The sequence below is a fragment of the Papio anubis genome, chromosome 3 (genome assembly GCF_008728515.1).
Source record: "Papio anubis isolate 15944 chromosome 3, Panubis1.0, whole genome shotgun sequence".
NCBI lineage: Eukaryota > Metazoa > Chordata > Mammalia > Primates > Cercopithecidae > Papio > Papio anubis.
In genome coordinates, this window is record NC_044978.1 from 47,852,814 (window position 1) to 47,875,305 (window position 22,492).

The following is a 22,492-nucleotide window of genomic DNA, read 5'->3' on the forward strand; positions in this document are numbered from 1 at the left end:
AGCACTTCCAGCAAACGGGAGGGTCATTTACGAGACGCACATACATTTGCTAAATATAACGCTCAGGAAGTTATTCCTGTACTCATAGGTCCAGGGGTCGCTTCCCCTTTACCCTCACCTGGATCAATTCGCCGATAGAGTTTGAATTTGAGACCCGGCAGGGGTCGCTGCTGCCCATAAAGAGAGACCAAGGGAACATGGCAAGAGAATCCCAGGGGCTTTGACATCACACTAAGCTCCTCCTTGCACGCACACATTATACACACACACACACAGACACACACACACGGACCGCGTACTCCGCTCTGCCCGCTCGCTCCCCGAGCCCGCCCCGCCCGCGGCAAGTGTGTGCCCAGGCGCAGCCACCGGCGAGGCCAGGAGCGCAGCGCCCACAGCCCGAGGGAACCGGCGCACGGCAGCAGCGGCTCTCGCGGCTGCAGCCGGATCCGCGCGCCTCCGCGCTCAGTGGCAGCGGCCAGGACACCCTCGGCAGCACCCCGCACCGCAGCACCCCAGACTACGAGCAACCGTGACTGCCCCCGCCACCCTGCAAGTTCCTGGGCCCCCGGCCACCCTTATGAGAGAAAGCGAAGCCGGGCGAAGGAGCAGGACGCTCGGCAGCAGGACTCCGCTGCAAGCCCCGCGGGCCCTGTGTTCCCGCGCCCCCCGGGGCCCCAAGAAGCAAAATGCAACCGCCGCGCTACGGCTGAGAGGGGAAGGGGCCAGCGCCATCCGCTCGCCCGGAATCCGGTCCCCGCAGCGGCTGCGCGTCCCGGCCGCGGCCCCTCGGGCCCGGGAGTGAGCAGCAGCAGGAGGAGAGGCGGCCGGCCCGGGGTTGGCCGGGGCTGGGGAGGAGGGACGGGGCGGAGGGAGGGCGCGGGGGCGGGGAGGGGGCCCCGGCGGATAAAGATGGCAATGTCTCTCATCCAAGCGTGCTGCAGTCTGGCTCTCTCAACATGGCTGCTTTCCTTTTGTTTCGTGCATCTGCTCTGCCTGGACTTTACAGTGGCCGAGAAGGAGGAATGGTACACCGCCTTCGTGAACATCACCTACGCGGAGCCCGCGCCGGACCCCGGGGCCGGGGCGGCGGGCGGCGGCGGCGCGGAGCTGCACACGGAGAAGACGGAGTGCGGACGCTACGGGGAGCACTCGCCGAAGCAGGACGCCCGCGGGGAGGTGGTCATGGCCAGCTCGGCCCACGACCGCCTGGCCTGCGACCCCAACACCAAGTTCCCCGCCCCGACTCACGGCAAGAACTGGATAGCCCTCATCCCCAAGGGCAACTGCACGTACAGGGATAAGATCCGGAACGCGTTCCTGCAGAACGCCTCCGCCGTGGTCATCTTCAACGTGGGCTCCAACACCAACGAGACCATCACCATGCCCCACGCGGGTGAGTGGCCCAGCTGGCGCGGGGGAGGGGAGCCGGCGGGGACGGAGGTGCCTAGAGGGATCCGGCGTCTGCCTCCAGGCTCCTTCTGGGAAGTCCGTGCGGCGCGGAAACCGTGTCTAGGTTCCCTGGACCGATTAAGTTTTGCTCCGCGGCACTTGGGGGGCTTACAAAGAGGAGAAGATGAACTGTATTGGGGAGGGGAGAGGCTGCCAGAGAGGTTGGCATAGCGCCACTTGGACAAGGGTTCAACGTGGCGGGCTAACTTTTCCGAGGGGGCCCTGGAAGGTGGGGTTTGGGGGGCAGGGCTCCGATACTGTTCTAGGTTAGTGACCGGCCCAGCACCTGTTTGGAACAAGCAGATCTGATAACACAGCACCGCTCTTGGGTCTGTGCATCAGGTATACCCTGATGCAGGCGTCCCTGTATAGCAAGAGAGGAGTAGGGTTACCTGTTGGCAGCTCACCACCGCCAACTTGCTCTTGAGGTTTCATCTCTTCGTGGGAGAGTATCCCCTTCTGGGTTTACGCACTGCATTAATCATATTAAAAGTACTATGCTCTGCCAGGCTGTCATCCAGAGAAACTGACAGGTGGCCACGGTGGTAAATAACAACAATCCTCAACAAGCCAAGAAGAGTGGGATGGCCCTAAAGTTATAATTACTTTTCTAATTATTGCATTATCCTTTGCCTGATTGGGAGGTTAAATATGCTGAAGGTTTTCTTTCTGGCTAGAATGAAGGGATTTAAGACTAGAGAGAGTAAGCTTTTTGTTAATGATCGCAGGTACCAGGACTAGAAATGCATTACTGTCCCAAAACTCAATACCTCATATGCCTGACATAAGCAATGTTTCCCTGGTGGTAAGAACACCCTCCCCCCAAAAAAGCCATCCCCAGGCTTGTTAACGTAAGTCCATAAGCCACTAGTTTTAGCAGGCTAGCCTCCTTATGTCAGGGCTTGCTACTTGTATTTGTGTGCCTGAGAAGTGGGCCCTCCTTCCCCAGAGGGGTTTCTGGGCCAAGACTGTGGCATCCAGTGCCCGGAAGGAGGGGAGAAAAATGACAGATGCATTTTCTGAGTGGAGTCTCCTAATCAAAACATTATTTTCTTTAAAAACCGGATTTGAATAAATAGTTACGCTGCTGAAATGGAACACCAAGCTCTGGCCACATTTGCAGGGGTGTTCTCTTTGGGGACAAGTTTCCATTCCGAGAGCTCATGTCACCTATTAGTGAAATATTCAATTGGTTTGCCTCCAGTAATCAAAACCAGCTGTTTTAGTCAGGGAACTTTGTCAACCTTAACACAAACAGGTGGGGAGGAGAAATATTCCACCCTTCTAAAACACAGGCCAGAAAAATGCGGTGTGTTGATTAATGAAGAGGAGAGGCAGTTACTTAGAAAAGTTACAATACAGCACTTTAAGAATACTCGATATATTTTCTTGAACTCGACAGTTTTCTAAGGGAAAAGATTGTACTCTAACCTTGAGTCATAAGAGCACTACTGAAACTTTGATATTCAAGGATGTTAAGGACTGTGGAAAGCACTTTAAGTCATGTAAAGTATCTTTAGATAAACATGTTACTTAATACTTAAAACCTCAATGGAGGAGGGGTGAAGGAGGCTTTGTTGTTGTTGTTGTTGTTGTTTAAACTCCAAGGAGATTGTTAGCTGACTGTGAGATTCTTTAATTGTTTCTCTGTGCATGTGCATGAAATCTTAAACTCAACTTTGAACATAAAGTAAGAGGCATCATTTGTTCCTGTCTAAAAAGGTTCTCTAAAACTGCCAACACATTGGATCAATTAATGGCTTGCTTATTTTTAAAGAAAGCACTAAGCAGATTTCCCACACAAATGATGCTTGATTAAGACAGTGGGAGTAGAAGGTTTAGTAATACTGTAGTTTGAACATTAAAGGCAGAACAAATTGGAAATTGTCTATTATCTAATTGTTCTGTTTCCAAAAATGTATTCATGCTATATCTGCCAATAGCCAGGAAACTCTAAATTATCTTCTGACATTTTGCCACATTAGGAGACTGTGTTCACTTTAGTCAGAGGCTAGCATTGATTTCTGCTAGAGTGTCATTATGAGCAGATACATGACAGGGTAGCATGGCAAACCCTTGACTATACTCTGAAATTCTTCTGCCTAAATCTCAAACACTGCCAGCACTGGTCTGGATGTCAGTGTCTTCCATGTAGTCCAGATCTTGAAAGGTTTACTTTTTCTAGTTAAATTTGAGGTCAGATTTCTAAATTCACTTTGAGAAACTGCACATTTTAGGTGCTAATCAAATATTTTTATTTTGTGAACTTGGTGTACAATACCAGAGAATCTTTATATTTGAATTTTTAAATTCAGTTTTCAAAAAGTTTTAAAAAATGCAAAAGCTGATGATATATCTGACACCTTTGCTGTAGATCCTTTATTTTTGGAACTGATAGATTTCAGGTGAGGAGAAGGTCTGTTTATGTTTATTTACTGTTTATTTAGAGTCATGCAACCTATCGTTTAACATCTGTGCATTTGCATATCTTGAAATTCAATTAAATAGAAATTGTTTTCTCCTTTTCATATACGTTTTCTGTTTTTTTCTTTTCCTGCTTAAATAATTTTGATTTTCTGCCACTTACGTAACTATGACTTCTCATTCAAAAAGACACCGCTTCTTCTGGGATAGACCAGTAGTTTTGCTTTATAACAAGTCACTTTCCTCCCCAGTATAACAGCTTTATTGAAATATAAACATACTCTGCAGTTCACTCATTTAAAGTATATATTTCAATGGCTTTTAGTGTATTGACTGAGTTGTGCAGCCATCATCACTATCTAGTTCTAATAAGAAACCCTTGTACTTCCGCATTATTCCCCAACTCCCCATTATTCCCCAACTCCTTAGTCACTCCCCATTATTCCCCAACTCCGAGCCCTAGGCTAATCTACATTCTGTCTTTATGTATTTAAATGCCTCTTTTGTACCTTTCATATAAATGGAATCATGTAATATGTGGACTTCTGTGATTGGCCCCTTTGATTTAGCATAATCTTCCTAAGGTTCATTAAGGTTGTACATGCGTCAGTACTTAAACCCTTTTTATTGCCAAATAATATTTCATTGTATGGATATATCACATTTTGTGTATCTGTTCATCAACCGATGGAAAATTACGTTGTTTCTACTTTTTGATTGTTACAAAAATAGTGCTATGAACATTCATGTACAAATTTTTGTGTGGACATTTATCTTGTTTATGTATCTAGGAGTAGAACTTCTCAGTCATATGGCAACTCTATAATTTAATCATTTGAGGACCTTCTAGACTGTTTTCCAAAGCAACTGCATCATTTCGCATTCCCACCAGCAGTGTTTGAGGGTTCCAGTTTCTCCACAGCCTCATCAACATTTGTTACTATCTTTTTTATTTTGTCTATTCAGGTGGATGTGAAGTGGTATCTTCATTTTGTTTTACATTTTCATTTCCCTGATGACTAATTATTACTTTTTAACATACTCAATTCTTTTTTTCTGCTTTTCATTTTATTCCCTTTCCCCTTATGCCCACCATTATTTATTCTTTTCCAGACTTTCAACTCATACACTTTTATCCTAGGGAAGAGAGAGAGTGATTAATAGAGAAAATCTGCTTCTCTCACTTTTTTAAAAAAAGTCTATGGACCAGAGATTTATATGTCCCCTATTAAGGGACGTAAGGCTATATCTTTAGTGCAAGAGCACCAAGAAGGCCATAGCAAAAAGCTATAGAGAAATGCATCTTCCAACTAGTAAAAGCCCCAGAAGTGAACTTTCATGTATAGGCAAAATCTGTGAGACCCAAATTACTTCCTCAAAGCTGGTCTGATGCCTGCCTGTGAAGCTTCTTTCAGTGTACCCTAAGGAAATTGAAGATATCAGAAATTTCTAGAGGCAGTTTAGGGCACTGATTAATTAGGAGTGTAGCCTCTAGAACCAACCAACCACTTGGATTTGTGTCCTGGTGGCACTACTTTCTCACTGTGTATCTTTGTGCAAGTTAGCCTCTCAGGTCTTGGGTTTCCTCATCTGTGAAGTGGAGGATAACACCATCTACCTCGGTTGCTTGTTATGTGAATTAGATGGATTAATTCATGTACAGTGCTTAAATCTGTGGCTGGCACAAAGCAGTAAAAAAAAGTTAACCGTTCTAAGCATTGGACTCAGTGACACACAATGACATGCAGGAGCTACAGACTGGATCATCATACCTTTGAGGCTCACTGAGTTCCTGGCAGCCTTGGGAAAGAACTCCTTATTTACCCTTTCATACTGAAGAGGCCAGAGCAGTGATGCCAATTTTTTTGTGGCTCAGTGAATTGAAACAGGGTGTTCCAGCTCCCTCTGATTGATGAACATTTAAGATTCTCCTATTGCATTTGTACTTTCTTTTGGCTTAAATTGAAATTTCATTGTAGCAAGGGCATGTGTGATAAAAATGGTAGTCTGTGTATGCAGGCTGTTTGTGACTGAGTGGTGATGAGGAAATGGTGTGTGTGGGTTTTTTTTCTTTTTTAAAGTGTGTGTTTGATATCTTTCTGTTTGTCTATTGCTAGTACATAGTCAATGGGAAATTAAACATCTAGCTGTCTAGGAAGAACTTCTGTGAGACTAGGTTCCTAAGAGCAACTTGGAGATGGAGGAAGGGAGGCAATGGTTGCAGTAACTCTGGAGAACATGCTCGACTCTTGGAAAGGAGGAGCCTAGGATGGAGTATATCTATGTATTCTAGACTTCTCCAAGGTTGGAGGCAAAATGTAGTAGATCTACTGAGGCTCTTCCTCCGTAGATGGGTGTTCAGAGTTCAGTGTATGGATTCACGCTACCTTTATGGCCATTACTTTGATTGTTGAAGTCTACCTATGTCTTCAACTCTGTAAAGGACCTAGCTGCTTTAATTTAAAAAAGTTGTTTTTTTCTTCAGAACTCATTTTTCTAGAATATTTGTGTGTACTTTTGCTTTACATTTTCCTTTAAATGATAAGATTAGCTCTCTTTTTTTTTTTTTTAGCATGCTCGGTAATAATAGCATTGACCAAATAGTGCTTACTCTGTACCAGGCATGTTCTAAGCACTTTATATGTATATAAATTTGATTCTCACAACAACATTGTGAAATAGTTACCCTTACTGTCTCCATTTGATGGATGAGGAAACTGAGGCAAACTGTATAACTTGGTCATGCAAGCAGTAAGTGGTAGATCTCGGCTTGCAACCCAGGCGGTCTGTCTGCTGGTCTGTGCTTAGAGCTACAGCTCTGTATACCCTCTCAGCTTGAAAGGGTATTCTGAAGTCTAGATGTGGGCAGTGATTACTTAATCATAGATACAGGAAGCGATCTAAGGCTGATTTCCTGTTTCGGAGTATGTTAACAGATGCATTGTTGACTTGCAGAAATGCATCTCTGTTATGTAATGGGAGAATGGGACCTTATGTTTGGGCCTCTTCTCTTCCGGACCTCCCTCTGATTCACCATTTGATTTTGAGTCAGTCACTTTTTCTGTTTTCACCCTCGGTTTTCTTTAGTTGATCTCTAAGAGGTATTTCAACTCTAAAATATATTCTTTATGTATTTAAACCTTAGAATACTTCTAGTAAAATTCCCAATTTCTGGCTTCTTGATCAGAAAACCCGGTAACTGGGGCCTGCATTCCCCCATGGAAAGAGTAGCTGGAGCTGAGCAGTGGCTGGCTGTTCCCATGTGCCCTCCAGTTGGTCCAAGTCTCCATCACTTTTTACCATCTGGCTCTTCGCCTGCCGTGCTCATTTATGTTTCCCACCTCAACCCCAAGGTCACAGTGTTTGGGACTCCACCTTTATGGAGCCAAACTTTGGGTAGTGAGGGGAAGTTATGGAAAACAGACTTGGTTCAGCAAAGGAAAAGCAAATTCATAAGAATAGAAGTGTTTAGAGATGTAAGAGGTTTCCTTGAAAGGGTAAGCTTTCTGTGGCATTCAGCTTGAAACTGAATGGGAACATTGTGGAATTGCCGATCCCAGGATTTATGGATGGACTTCCAGTGGGTGACAGCTTTAAGGGCCTTCCCAAGCATTGGGAGTATGTGATTCTCTATCATTTAGGTATTTAAGAAACATATTTTTTAAGAACCTCAGTTCCCACTTCATTTTTCTTAAGATATATACAGTCTGGCTATCATTTATGCTTGGTCTTGATCTTCTATGCCAAGATAATCTCACCTTCTCACTTAGTATGCATGTGTGTGTATGTGTATTTATTTATTTTGCACTAAACTGTAACTCTTCACCTGTCTGTCTACTAGCAGAAATTCCAATAGCCAGGAATTCTAGACTCTGTTATTAAAAGCCATAATTCATCAAAGTGTTAAATAACATTCTTGGCGGTGTAGCTTAAGATGACCCGGGCAAGAAACTGTATGACTTGTTTATACATTTTAGGTCATGGAAATACATATCTAGAGGATTGGGAAGGAATCTTACCTTCTGTCTTCTAATCCTTTAATAAGAATTCAATCATCATCTCTCCTAGTGGCTCTCTTAAAAATCTCCTGGCTTCTCAAAAAGGAAGTAATTTTATAACCATGAAATCTGGAAAGATCCAGAAAAAACCTGGAGCTTCTTATTTATAGCTTATTCTTCCAGTTTTCAGAAAACAGTGATTGTGCCTCTGATATGAAGTTAATTTGTTTAGAAAACCAGTCTCAACTTTTGAAAAGTTAACCATTATTGTTGCTTAACCATTATTGTTTCATTTCTGGACATTAAGCATAGCATGTAAAGAATTTACTATTTTGATAACCCTGAAAGTCTTCAGTGTATCCCTAGAAGAAATATTTCATCTTATATATACTGTAAGGAGCATTTTACTTGTTGCTGAGAGATTGCAGTGATGTTGGTGTTGTGTATTTGATAATGTAATTTGACAGATGCTACATTTAAATTGAAATTCAAATCCTATGCAGATTATCTTAGTTCTTGGGGATTTTGGTGGTAATGTAAAACCCAGAGAAACAAGGCAGCGTTGTGCTGTGTAATTCTTCTACTAAGTTTCAATTTACAGTGGTTCTATTAAATAGAAACCTTGTCTACAGGTATAATATGACCTTTACTCTTATTTTAAACTTTGAGGTATTGATCGCTTGGCAGTTTAATGTATGGTAGGATAAATGTGCTTTGTATAATCGAAGCCAAAATATTAATGACCATGGTTAGATCTAGGTCTCAGTTTTCTATAATAAAAGAGGAAAAGTAAATTTATTTTAACATTTCACATTTGTAGTTATAAATTGCTTTCTGTAAGAGTCTTCACTTTTTTATTTCGGTCACTCCATAATATATAGCGGTATTTAGAAAAACATTTTCAGTAAAAGTAAGCATCGTTTGTTAGAGAATTTAAGCTTATGCATTGGCATGTTAGGCATTTTCATATTCAATTTGTGAACATTTATTTCATAATAGAGATTTTTTAAAATATTATAGAAATAATTCTGTATTAAATGTATTTGTTCATGTCTTTTCTAGTCAGACAGATATGAGTATATATATTAGGTAAGAAGGATTATCAGGAAATGTTGTTTCTTAACCATTTCCATCTGGAGTCTCTATTATAAATGGCTTTTTATGGGCAGAGTCCACTTACACACTATTGAAAATGCAAAGATTGGAGGCTTTTTGGAGGGATTGTCAGGAGCCATACAAATGCCTTTTCCCCCTTTTTCTCTTTTCTGTTCCCCACTACCTACAGCAGATATTCATCTGGACTATTCTGTAGCCATGCACTGATGAAACCCACATCAGAAATGTAACTCCAAATGACCCAAAGAATAGTGGATGAGGACAGATGTTTTCCCCTTCATTTATCAGGAAGATGCATGGAATGTTCTTTCTCCCAGAAATCCACAGAGCTGGCTGCCTCTTCAGTTCTCTCTATTAATGAGATCTTGTTAGGAAGGCACTCCCAGGCTCCTCTTCTCTGAACTAGTGGCAGCCTCCTCCTGCTGGTCCCCAGCACACCCCTGCTGCATGCTACCCACTGTTAACATGTTTATTGTCTCCTCCCACCACAATGTAAGGGCCAGGTGAGGTATCAGAGCCCTGGCATCAGAAAGTGGTAGACTTGTGGAGAGTAAGAAGAATTTACTGACAAAAGTACAGGTTTGAAAAAAAAAGTTTTATTAGATGGAAAGTACGCTGCATAAGCAGCAGAAGAGTGCAGTGGGGCGCCTCAGCAGGAGGGCTGAGCACACCACAGTGGATTTTTCCTTTGGGGTATTCGTGGACCTTAAAGTGGGAGCTGAAGGGTAATTTGGTCCATATTAGCCATGTAGGTCCTGACAAATGTTGTGGCACTATTCACAATAGCAAAGACTTGGAGCCAACCCAAATGTCCATCAGTGACAGACTGGATTAAGAAAATGTGGCACATAAACACCATCGAATATTATGCAGCCATAAAAAGAATGAGTTCATGTCCTTTATAGGGACATGGATGAAGCTGGAAACCATCATTCTGAGCAAACTGTCGCAAGGACAGAAAACCAAACACCGCATGTTCTCACTCATAGGTGGGAATTGAACAATGAGAACACTTGGACACAGGGTGGGGAACATCACACACCCGGGTGTGTCGGGGGGTTGGGAGAAGGGGGAAAGATAGCATTAGGAGATATACCTAATGTAAATGACAAGTTAATGGGTGCAGCACACCAACATGGCACATGTTTACATATGTAACAAACCTGCATGTTGTGCACATGTAGCCTAGAACTGAAAGTATAATTTAAAAAATGATTACATTTGTAGACATTTTGGTGCCTTGATGTCAGCAAGGGTTGCACAATGAGTTTCTATATGCATGCATTCTGTAGATGTATAGAAATTCTAGTTACTTAGAAATTTTTTGGAAGGAAACCTGGAACCAGATGCTGGCTTTACATAATAGAGAAGTCTAATTACTTCTGAATTCCTTAGATAAGGAGTTTTGTCTCGGGATGGACTGCTTGATGGTTACCAGGTGATCTTTGTTCTTCTCGGTAAACTCCACAAGAGTGGGGCATTTAGACAATATTTTTGGTCCACAGTTAAGTTCCCCAAGCCTAGAGCAGTCTCTGGCACACCGAAACTGCTCAGTACCTATTGCTACATAACCTGGAAACTGAAAAGATGGACTGTTAATATGTTCATCTTTAATTTCATAAAAATATTCTATGCCATTAAATACTTTTTGTTGGCATTTGACTCATAAAGTGGGGGAAGTTCTAATTTGCCTCTCCCATTACAAATGTTTATTCATCTTGTAGCATGTGGCATGAAACGGGTGCCTGGTTTCTGTTCATGGTCGAAGGGGAAAAAGCCATACTGGTAATAAGCAAAAGGACATAGAGTGTCAAAAAGGTTTGTAACCAAATACAATTCTGTGCATGTGTTTACTGTCCTGCAGCTTTATGTATTATAAAACCTTTTTCTTATTTTAAATGAAATACATATGCTATATAGAAACATTTGAAAATATAGAACTTTTAAAAAGAGTTAGAACCATCCATACTCTAATATTTTTTCATTACATTTATTTTATCAAATGGGTAATATATTGCCGGTGTGTTTTTGTAGCTGTTAAAAATTTACTCGTACATTTTGAAATTTCCTTGGTTCTTCCAAGATGTTTCTGTGATGTTTCCACTTTTCTCTTACATAAACAGTGCTGCAGTAAACATTCACTTGTAGCTAAACCTGAGCGCATATCCATGAATACTTCCTTTGTTCAAGTTCCAAAGTATGGGATTAGTCAAAGGCAGTTATCGTTTCTTTTACAATAGCCTGTATGGTGAAGTCTTCAGATGTTTGCTCACTCAGGAGCATGGTGCTCCTTTGAAGGAGAAAAGACATCTGTCGGATGTTGGCAGTGCTGCTGCTGTGGGGTCCTGTCACAGCTTTTTAGCATTACTTTGCTCCAAGCTACACTATTTTGGCAGCTGAGGCAAGACACCAAAGGTGGCGAATCAGGAGAAATGAAGCGTCAGAGACAGAATCATCACGATTACAGATGGTGCAACTCCACCTCCTCCCTTACACTCCTGTGTCTGGGGGATGCTGAATGCAAATTGAACCAGCAGTTAGGATACTCGGGTTTCAGTTGTGGCTCTCTCTCAAACTGGCTTTTCCGTTGGCAAGTCACTTCCCTCCTCTGGGGCTCATTTTCTTTCACTTGAAAATGGTGAGCAGGAGGCTTCTGGATGGGAACTTGGTTGAGCTCAGTGATCTCCACCCTGACCGCATGTTGGGATCACCTGGGGAGTTTAAAAGTTATGGCTGCCCAGATCCCACCTGCAGAGATTCTGATGTAAATGGTCTGTTGCAGGGAGGGGACTCCCCATATGTTTCTAGAGTGCACTCAGGGCTGACAGCCACTATGCAGGATGAACCTGAAATCTCCCTGAAGCTCTTATACCACATGATTCTTTATTAATTATTTAAGGAAATGGTGTTTTTCCTTTGAAGGCATCAAAATCCTATGTGAATAAAATTTTAATTTTTTTAATTTCCCAAGAACTGTAAGGCTTGAAATTATGAGGGTGGGGACAGTATTGCTTAAATCATGAATTAGTGATTCACTGATAATAACGGTTTTGGTGACCAGCAAGAAGGCAAACACATGGCAAATGCAGCAAGTACAGGAAAGCACACAAACTTCTGTAAAACAGTCAAGAAGGATACGATAATAAGTCAGAAGTGATTAGACCTTGTGATTTGATTGGGTAAAATTTCATCTATATGCTAAATGTTGATTATTATAAGAGCAGTCCTCCAAGTTTAAGAGGTAGAGACAACGTGCTGTTTTTACTAGGAAGTCCCCCCTTCTGCTCATGGTGGTTATCATTACCCATTTTGGGAGGTAGTATAGGGTAGTGGTGAAAAAGAAGGTTCTGGTGCACGCCTGACCCGGTTCTGAGCCCTGATACAGTCTCTTGTCTAGGGAGACAGAAAGCAGCGTAGGGTTGAGATAGCCATCTGAAGTCATTCCCTTGGTGAGGATGAGCTTCCCCTGTTCTGGGAAGAACTGCGAGTCCTGCTGGGCAGAGAGGGTCTGGGAGCTCAGGAAGCAAGTGTTTAGGCTTTGGAGTCCTCATCTGTAAAGTGAGCCTCCTATGCTATCCATCATAGGTGTTGTGTGTGACCTCTTACATTACATAATGCAGTAAAGGGGTGACTCTGAGCGTGTAATACATGAAAACTATAATTAGTGTCCACAGAAACACACTCTGAATCTGATCACATCTTATCACCATTGTTATCACCAACTGAGTCCAAGCTATCATGAGCTCTTGCCTGGACTGCCACTGTCAACTCTAGCTGGTATCCAGCTTCCCTTCCTGCCCCCTGCCGTCTGCTGCCCATACAGCAACAGAATGAACTTCTGAAAATATAAATCAAAGGCAATCACTACTCTGCTCAAATCTTGCAGGGATTCCCCATCATACTTGGAACCAAGTTAAAGTTCTTGCCATTGTCCTCAGGGCCCTCTGTGATTTGGCCCCTGCTTCCTATCCAGCCCCTTTCCTACCCCGCTTCCCTCACTTACTACTTCCCAGCCCATTATGCCTTCTTGCTGGTCCTCAAATGCTCCCAGCCCAGGACCTTTGGAACCTCTTTTTCCAGATTTTTAAAAAAATAGTTTTTTATTCACATAGCAAACCATCATTTAAATATATCTTTATGCTTTTAGAATGATTCCCAAACAAGAAAGTCTAGTAGCCATTCATCTGTTTCTCTCATATTTAACCAACTCATTATTTTTTAAGTTCAGTTTGCTATTATGCCGCTTGTACTCCAAGAGAAATGTCTTCCAGCAAAGTACAATTTGGCAGCGTTTTAGAATCATGGGGTTTTATTGCTCAAGTGAGCAGGAAGAGTACCCAGTCACCACCCTCGATTTTTTTTCAGATTCTCCTATCAGTCTTATTTACATCAGTCACCCTTTCCCATCATCATCACCCTTTGCCCCCTTCATCAGTTTTCCTGGCCAGTGTGAAAATATTTCATCTGCTGTTCATTCTCTCTTCTCTTATTCTCCCTTATCTTATCACTACTTGAAATTTCTTTATAATTTCATTTGTGAATTTGTTCCACTATTGTGTGTCTCCCACATGGGAATATAAACTCCATGAGGGCATGGTTCTTGTCTTCTTAACAGCTGTATTTATAGAGACTGGCATAGAAAAGAAATCCAGTGCATAGCTATTGAAAATATGAATGAATGATACAATAGATACCATCCATAATTCTCAGATGTACTGCTTACTTAAGGAATGAGGTAATGAATTTTTATTATATACACTTTGTCTGCCTTATATCGAGGGTATGGAAGGTAATATTTAATTTGAATGCTTAAAAACTTGATTCTATATCTTGTGCTTAGCAGAGCTATTCTTGCTGGGACTGTGGTAAGAGATTCATCTACTCTCTAACCTGACTTTAACCCCTTATAAGGTACCTCCTGTTAGGCCCTTACCAGCTGCTGAGAATAGAGAAGTAGGAAAAGGGTGGTGCCCTGTGCCCTAAATCCTTGGGCTTCTCTTTAGGGCCGGTGGTAGGCCTGGAGCAGGAAGCCAGTTGTTATTTTCTGACATCGTCTATCACCATGCCAGTGTTTCTGAAGAGGCCTGGATGCCTACCTGTGAGTATTTACAATCAAATACTTTGCTTTGGAGGAGCTTTCTTTTGAATGTCAGTAGGGGTACTTTCTATAGATAACGGAGTAAATATGTCCTTTGGAGTCAGCTGTTACCAAACACAGAAAGTAATCTGAAAAAAGTAGTTGAGCATAGTGCTGCCTGGATGATCTTACTGGGATCTGGGCATGCGGTAGACCAGATGCCTCAAGGGGTCCTGACTGTTGCTAGAAGGAATTGTATAGTTTAATAGTAAATCCTACCTGTCCAGATGCGTTCTATGAATCTGTCTCTGTGTATATGGACTGCTTCATTCCAGAAGATGGAAGAATTTAAAATCAGTGGGCCAGAAAGAGGATGTCAGGATTCCTCTAAATGAAGGAAATAACAAATGACAAATGACCAATGAGGTAGGTCAGGTTGTGACCTTTTGAGCAATGAGAGAACTATGAGAGAAATCTCAAGTTTTCTGCTTAAACCATAATGGCATTAGTTAAAAGTAGTGTTAGTCTTTTGTTATAGTAATTTAAGTGTGCTCCAAAACGAATTTAATCTCCTGTGTGTATGGCTGGGCACAGTGCCTCATGTCTGTAATCCTTGCACTTTGAGAGGCCTAGATGAGCAGATCACCTAAGTTCAGGAGTTTGAGACCAGCCTGGCCAACAAGGCAAAAAACCCTGTTTCTACTAAAAATACAAAAATTAGCCAGCCATGGTGGTGGGTGCCTCTAGTCCCAGCTACCTGGGAGGCTGAGGCAGGAGAATTGCTTGAACCGAGGAGTCAGAGGCTGTAGTGAGCCGAGATAGAGCCACTGTACTCCAGCCTGGGTGACAGAGTAAGACCCTGTCTCAAAAATCAACCAATCAATCAAACAAACAAACAGAAAAACATACAGCTCAAACTTTAGGCCATGATTGGTGGATTGATTTAGCAACTGAAATGGGGCACCACTTTGCAAAGGAATGGTGACCCTGAAATAGGCCATTGCTTTGCCTGGCCAGTTTGGTAGCCACCATATTGCTTAAAAGAAATGTTTTGTCATGCAGGTTGGCTGATTGGGGCCCAGTGTTTTTGAGCATTTTTCTACAGCCATATATGACTGGGTAAGCCTCAGTCCCAAATTCCATTCATCTTTTTTGAGGAAAGGTAAAGCAAACATACTACCCTTCTGTTGATAGCAGGCAGTTTGAATAGATACTGTTTCAACACCATGTAGTAAGTCTTCCAGAAGGGTACAGTGTTTGCAGTTATTTGAAGTGCTCCAGACTCAGAAAAACCTGAGAGAGAAGGAACCCAGGAACATTCAAAACCTATGTTCAACTGCCAAGGTCATAGGGTAGTGGGCTCAGATGCAGGTGGGTATGACGGAACCTGCTCCAACTGCCGGTGACTGTTGTCTAAGCAGCCCACCGATTGTCAAAGTCAGACCCTGCCTCAGTATTCATGAATTTGGGGCCATATAGCGGGTCTGACACTAGCTCCCCAGGAGACAGAGCTTGTGTGGCTCTGGTAAGAGCCTTAAGTGTGATGACTAAATGATATTGGGGGGCAGGGGGCTGTCAGCAGCCACTGTGAGGGACAGATTGGCAATTCTAAATAGCCATTGAGATCTATGCCTCACACAGTGTCTTTTCTCTTCTCTTGGGAGAACATACTACCGAGGAAAAAGCTTTTCATTTTTTGCATAAGCCAAGGCATTCTTTCTACAAATCATCCCTTCCAGTTCCAGACTTATTTATTAAATTCATCACCTTATTCACTAGAGGAACTCAGCAAATCTTTGTTGAATGGAATACGTAATAGAAGGAAGAGAATTGCCATTTGTTCTGAACACACAGACTCTAGGCGCTGCATTAGGTGTCTTCCATACTTCGCTCCTTTCACAGACCCTGTGAGTTGGATACTTTGCCCAAAGTTACAGATGGTTAAAAGCAAAACTGGGATTTTAATCCAGAGCTATTTCTTATACAGTCATGCATTGCTTAATGACATGGATACATTCTGAGAAATGTATCATTAGGCAATTTTATTGTTGTATGAACATTGTAGTGTTCTAGATGGTATAAATGATGTACAACAGACTATACCATATGCATTTGTTCTAGATGGTAGTTTGTTGCACATCTAGGATGTCGGTTATAGCCTATTTCTTTTAGGTTAAACACCTGTATAGCATGTTTATACCACATATATAAACATGTCTAAACGTAGAAGAATTACAGTAAAAATAAGGCCTAATACACTGTCTGGAAACATTGTTTCCCACAAAAAATTAACAATAATTTGCCATTGTTATTAGATATATATTTGTAGTAATGCAATTCTTTGTGTTGCACAAGAAACACTTCTTAGTGCAAGTTATAAATTATTATGGATTTAATTATTCTACAAGTCAAGCCTTGCCACCTATGGATATGGTAATGTCTTTTGTACCTATATATATATTTATTATACTATAAGTTCTGGGATACATGAGCAGAACATGCAGGTTTGTTACATAGGTATACATGTGCATGGTAGTTTGCTGGACCCATCAACCCATCATCTATATTAGGTATTTCTCCTAATGCTGTATCTCCCCTAGTCCCCCCACCCCATGACAGGCCCCGGTGTGTGATGTTCCACTCCCTGTGTCCATGTGTTCTCATTGTTCAACTCCCACTTATGAGTGAGAACATGCGATGTTTGGTTTTCTGTTCCTGTGTTTGCTAAGAATGATGGTTTCCAGTTTCATCCATGTTCCTGCAAAGGACATGAACTCATCATTTTTTATGGCTGCATACTATTTCGTGGTATATATGTGCCACATTTTCTTTATCCAGTCTATCATTGATGGACATGTAGGTTGGTTCCAAGTCTTTGCTACTGTGAATAGTGCTGAAATAAACATACATCTGCATGTGTCTTTATAGTGGAATGATTTATAATCCTCTGGGTATATACCCAGTAATGGGATTGCTGAGTCAAATGGTATTTCTGGTTCTAGATCCTTGAGGAATTGCTACACTGTCTTCCACAATGGTTGAACTAATTTACACTCCCACCAACAGTGTAAAAGTGTTCCTATTTCTCTACATCCTCTCCAGCATCTGTTGTTTCTTGACTTTTTAATGATTGCCATTCTAACTGGCATGAGATGGTATCTCATTGTGGTTTTGACTTGCATTTCTCTAATGACCAGTGATGATGAGCTTTTTTTTATGTGTTTCTTGGCCACATAAATGTCTTCTTTAGAGAAGTGTCTGTTCATATCCTTCACCCACTTTGTTTGTTTTTTCTTGTAAATTTGTTTAAGTTCCTTGTAGAGTCTGGATATTAGCCCTTTGTCAGATGGATAGATTGCAAACATTTTCTCCTGTTCTGTAGGTTGCCTGTTCACTCTGATAATAGTTTATTTTACTGTGCAGAAGCTCATTAGTATAATTAGATTCAATTTGTCAATTTTGGCTTTTGTTGCCATTGCTTTTGGTGTTTTAGTCATGAAGTCTTTGCCCATGCCTATGTCTTAAATAGTATTGCCTAGGTTTTCTTCTAGAGATTTTATGGTTTTAGGTCTTACATTTAAGTAATCCATCTTGAGTTAATTTTTGTATAAAGTGTAAGGAAGGGGTCCAGTTTCAGTTTTCTGCATATGGCTAGCCAGTTTTCCAAAACCCATTTATTAAATAGGGAATCCTTTCCCCATTGCTTGTTTTTGTCAGGTTTGTCAAAGATACAGATGGTTGTAGATGTGTGGTGTTATTTCTGAGGCCTCTGTTCTGTTCCATTGGTCTATATCTCTGTTTTGGTACCAGTACCATGCTGTTTTGGTTACTGTAGCCTTGTAGTGTAGTTTGAGATCAGGTAGCATGATGCCTGCAGCTTTGTTCTTTTTGCTTAGGATTGTCTTGGCTATACAGGCTCTTTTTTGGCTCCTTATGAAATTTAAAGTATTTTTTTAAAATTCTCTGCAGAAATTCAATGGTAGCTTGATGGGGATAGCATTGAATCTATACATTACTTTGGGCAGTATGGCCAATTTCATGATATTCTTCCTATCCATGAGCATGGAATGTTTTTTCATTTGTTTGTGTCCTCTCTTATTTCCTTGAGCGGTCGTTTGTAGTTCTCCTTGAAGAGGTCCTTCACATCTCTTGTAAGTTGTATTCCTAGGTATTTTATTCTGTTTGTAGCATTTGTCAATGGGAGTTTATTCATGATTTGGCTGTCTGTGTATTATTGGTGTATAGGAATGCTTGTGATTTTTGCCCATTGATTTTGTATCCTGAGACTTTGCTGAAGTTGCTTATCAGCTTAAGGAGATTTTGGGCTGAGACGATGGGGTTTTCTAAATATACAATCATGTCGTCAGCAATCAGAGACAATTTGACTTCCTCTCTTCTAATTTGAATACACTTTATTTCTTTTCTTGCCTGATTGCCCTAGCTAGAACTTCCAATACTATGTTTAATAGGAGTTGTGAGAAAGAGCATTCTTGTCTTGTGCCGGTTTTCAAAGGGAGTTCTTCCAGCTTTTGCCCATTCAGCATGATTTTGGCTGTGGGTTTTTCATAAGTAGCTCTTATTATTTTGAGATATGTTCCATCAATATCTAGTTTATTGAGTGTTTTTATCATGAAGGGGTGTTGAATTGTATCGAAGGCCTTTTCTGCATCTTTTGAGATAATTATGTGGTTTTGTCATTGGTTCTGTTTATGTGATGGATTATGTTTATTGATTTGCATATGTTGAACCAGCCTTGCATCCCAGGGATGAAGCTGGCTTGATTGTGGTGGATAAGCTTTTTGATGTCCTGCTCGATTTGGTTTGCTAGTATTTTATTGAGGATTTTTGCATGGATGTTCATCAGGGATATTGTCCTGAAATTTTCTTTTTTTTGTTGTGTCTCTGTCATGGTACTGGTGCCAAAACAGATATATAGACCAATGGAACAGATCAGAGGCCTTAGAAATAATACCACACATCGACAACCATCTGATCTTTGACAAACCTGACAAAAACAAACAATGGGGAAAGAATTCCCTATTTAAACAAATTTGGTAGATACCAAAATCTCTACCCAGGTTTTGGTATTAGGATGATCATAAAATGCGTTAGAAAGGAGTCCTTCTTTTTCTGTTTCTTGGAATAGTTTCAGAAGGAATGGTACCAGCTCCCGGTAGAATTCGGCTATGAATCCGTCTGGTCCTGGGCTTTTTTTGGTTGGTAGGCTATTAATTACTGCCCAATTTCAGAACTTGTTATTGGTTTATTCAGGGATTTGACTTCTTCCTAGTTTAGTCTTGGGGGGGTGTATGTGGCCAGGAATTTTTTCATTTATTCTAGATTTTCTAGTTTATTTGTATAGAGGTATTTATAGTTTTCTCTGATGATAGTTTGTATTTCTGTGGGATCAGGGGTGATATCCTCCTTATCATTTTTTATTGTGTCTATTTGGTACTTCTCTCTTTTCTTCTTTATTAGTCTGGCTAGTAGTCTATCTACTTTGTTAATCTTTTCAAAAAACCAGCTCCTGGATTCATTGATTTTTTTGAAGGGTTTTTCACGTCTCTGTCTTCTTCAGTTCCACTCTGATTTTAGTTATTTCTTGACTTCTACTAGCTTTTGAATTTGTTTGCTGTTTCTACTGTAATTCTTTTAATTGTGATTTTTGGGTGTCAATGTTACATCTTTCCTGCTTTCTCCTGTGGGCATGTAGTGCTATAATTTCCCCTCTAAACATGGCTTTATCTGTGCTCCAGAGATTCTGGTACTTTGTGTTTTTGTTCTTATTGGTTTCGAAGAACTTACTTGTTTCTACCTACTTATCCAGTAGTCATTCAGGAGCAGATTGTTCAATTTCCATGTAGTTTTATGGTTTTGAGTGAATTTCTTAATCCTGAGTTCTAATTTGATTGCACTGTGGTCTGAGAGACTGTTTGTTATGCTTTCTGTTTTTTTGCATTTGCTGAAGAGTGTTTTATTTCCAATTATGTGGTCAATTTTAGAAGAAGTGCGACGTGGTACTGAGAAGAATGTATATTCTGTTGATTTGGGGTGGAGAGTTCTGTAGATGTCTGTTAGGTCTGCTTGGTCCAGAGCTGAGTTCAAGTTCCGAATATTCTTGTTAATTTTCTGTTTCGTTGATCTGTCTAATATTGACAGTGGTGTGTTGAAGTCTCCCACTATTATTGTGTGGGAGTCTAAGTCTCTTTGTATGTCTCTAAGAACTTGCTTTACGAATCTGGGTGCTCCTGTATTGGGTGCATATATATTTAGGATAGTTAGCTCTCTTTGTTGCATTGATCCCTTTACCATTATGTAATGCTCTTCTTTGTCTTTTTTGATCTTACTGGTTTAAGGTCTGTTTTATCAGAGACTAGGATTGCAACCCTTGCTTTTTCTTTTTCTTTTTCTTTTTCTTTTCTTTCCATTTGCTCAGTAAATATTCCTCCATCCCTTAATTTTGAGCCTCTGTGTGTCTTTGCATGTGAAGTGGGTCTCCTGAATACAGCACGCCGGTGGGTCTTGACAAATTGACAGAAGTAGGCTTCAGACGGCAGGTAATAACAAACTCCTCCAAGCTAAAGGAACATGTTCTAACCCAATGCAAGGAAGCTAAGAACCTTGAAAAAAGGTTAGAGGAATTGCTAACTGAAATAACCAGTTTAGAGAAGAACATAAATGACCTGGTGAAGCTGAAAAACACAGCACGAGAACTTCATGAAGCCTACACAAGTATCAATAGCCGAATAGATCAAGCGGAAGAAAGGATATCAGAGATTGAAGATCAACTTAATGAAATAAAGCATGAAGACAACATTGGAGCAAAAAGAATGAAAAGGAACAAACAAAGCCTCCAAGAAATACGGGACTGTGTGAAAAGACCAAACCTACCTTTGGTTGGTGTAGCTGAAAGTGACGGGGAGAATGAAACCAAGTTGGAAAACACACTTCCGAATATCATCCAGGAGAACTTCCACAACCTAGCAAGACAGGCCAACATTCAAATTCAGGAAATATAGAGAACACCACAAAGATACTCCTTAAGAAGAGCAACCCCAAGACACATAATTATCAGATTTACCAAAGTTGAAATGAAGGAAAAAACGTTAAGGGCAGCCAGAGAGAAGATTGGGTTACCCACAGAGTGAAGACCATCAGACTAACAGTGGCTCTGTCTGCAGGAACCCTACAACCAGAAGAAAGTGGCGGCCAATATTCAACATGCTTAAAGAAAAGAATTTTCAACCCAGAATGTCTTATCCAGCCAAACTAAGCTTCATAAGCAAAGGAGAAAATAACATCCTTTACAAACAAGCAAATGCTGAGAGATTTTGTCACCACTGGGCCTGCATTACAAGAGGTCCTGAAGGAAGCACTAAATATGGAAAGGAAAAACTGGTACCAGCCACTGCAAAAACATACCAAATTGTAAAGACCATCGACGCTATGAAGAAACTGCATCAACTAATGGGCAAAATAACCAGCTGTCATCATAATGACGGGATCACATTCACACATAACAATATTAACCTGAAACATAAGTGGCTAAATGCCCTAATTAAAAGACACAGACTGGCAGATTGGATAAAAACTCTTGTGTATATTATAGTTCTCATCTGTACATTTTGGCTGAAAGAATAGTTATAGTTTTCGTAGTGTAATTTATTCTTCTTAGTAAAAAATGATGATGTCCTCAGAATTTAGACAGTCACTTGCCTGCCAGTGCTATTAAAGGGGTCTATGCAAATTTTTATACTACTAAATGTTATTTTTAGTTTTATAAAAAAGTTCTTTTGCATTTCTCCTCCTGTCATCATCTTAAATTTGTAGACTATTAGCATTTGCAAACCAACACCAAATTCCATTTTACCCCCAAAATGTTATTTAAGGTCAAAATAAAAACACGACATTCTTATTATTATTACAAGAATTTAAAATATGTCTATATACAAAATATGTCCATATACAGGTGTGTAAAGTGTATATTTTGTTTAGAATTTTAATTGGCCTCAGATGATGCCCAATTCATGTAACCCCAGAACAGTTTTACTTACTCATTAAACTGCTACAGCCTTGATGTTAAATAACATTTTCTTTAATTGCATTTGTGGTTCCTCATGCTCAGTAATTCATTTGTCTATTTTTAGTGTTCCCTTTTGTTGCTGATTTTAACATAAATCCTAATACTTTCACTTGTAAGATGCTTATTAGAAAGCTTTAGTATTCCTTTTTTCCTCTGAACACAAGTATGGATCTCCCCAGTTGCAAGTAAGCCAAAAAGGCCCTCACAATGCAAACTGATGCATTATGGTTAATGGATTTATAATCTTTTTCCTACCTGTATCATCAAAATTATCCAGATAATACTTACTTTTTAATCAACCACAAAATAAAACCAGACTTTTACTGAAGGGAAAGATTTTTAAAA

The 22,492-nt window shown here is 40.8% G+C and overlaps 1 protein-coding gene across 1 annotated transcript in view; it reads left to right on the plus strand.

Annotated features, from left to right (window-relative positions):
• Positions 1 to 277: 277 nt before the first annotated feature.
• RNF150 (ring finger protein 150) overlaps positions 278 to 22,492 on the plus strand; it is a 282,172-nt gene continuing 259,957 nt past the window's right edge. The window contains exon 1 of the mRNA XM_017959069.3: positions 278 to 1,393. Coding sequence (XP_017814558.1) covers positions 910 to 1,393 — 484 coding nt within the window. The 5' untranslated portion in view covers positions 278 to 909. The remainder of the gene's footprint in view (positions 1,394 to 22,492) is intronic.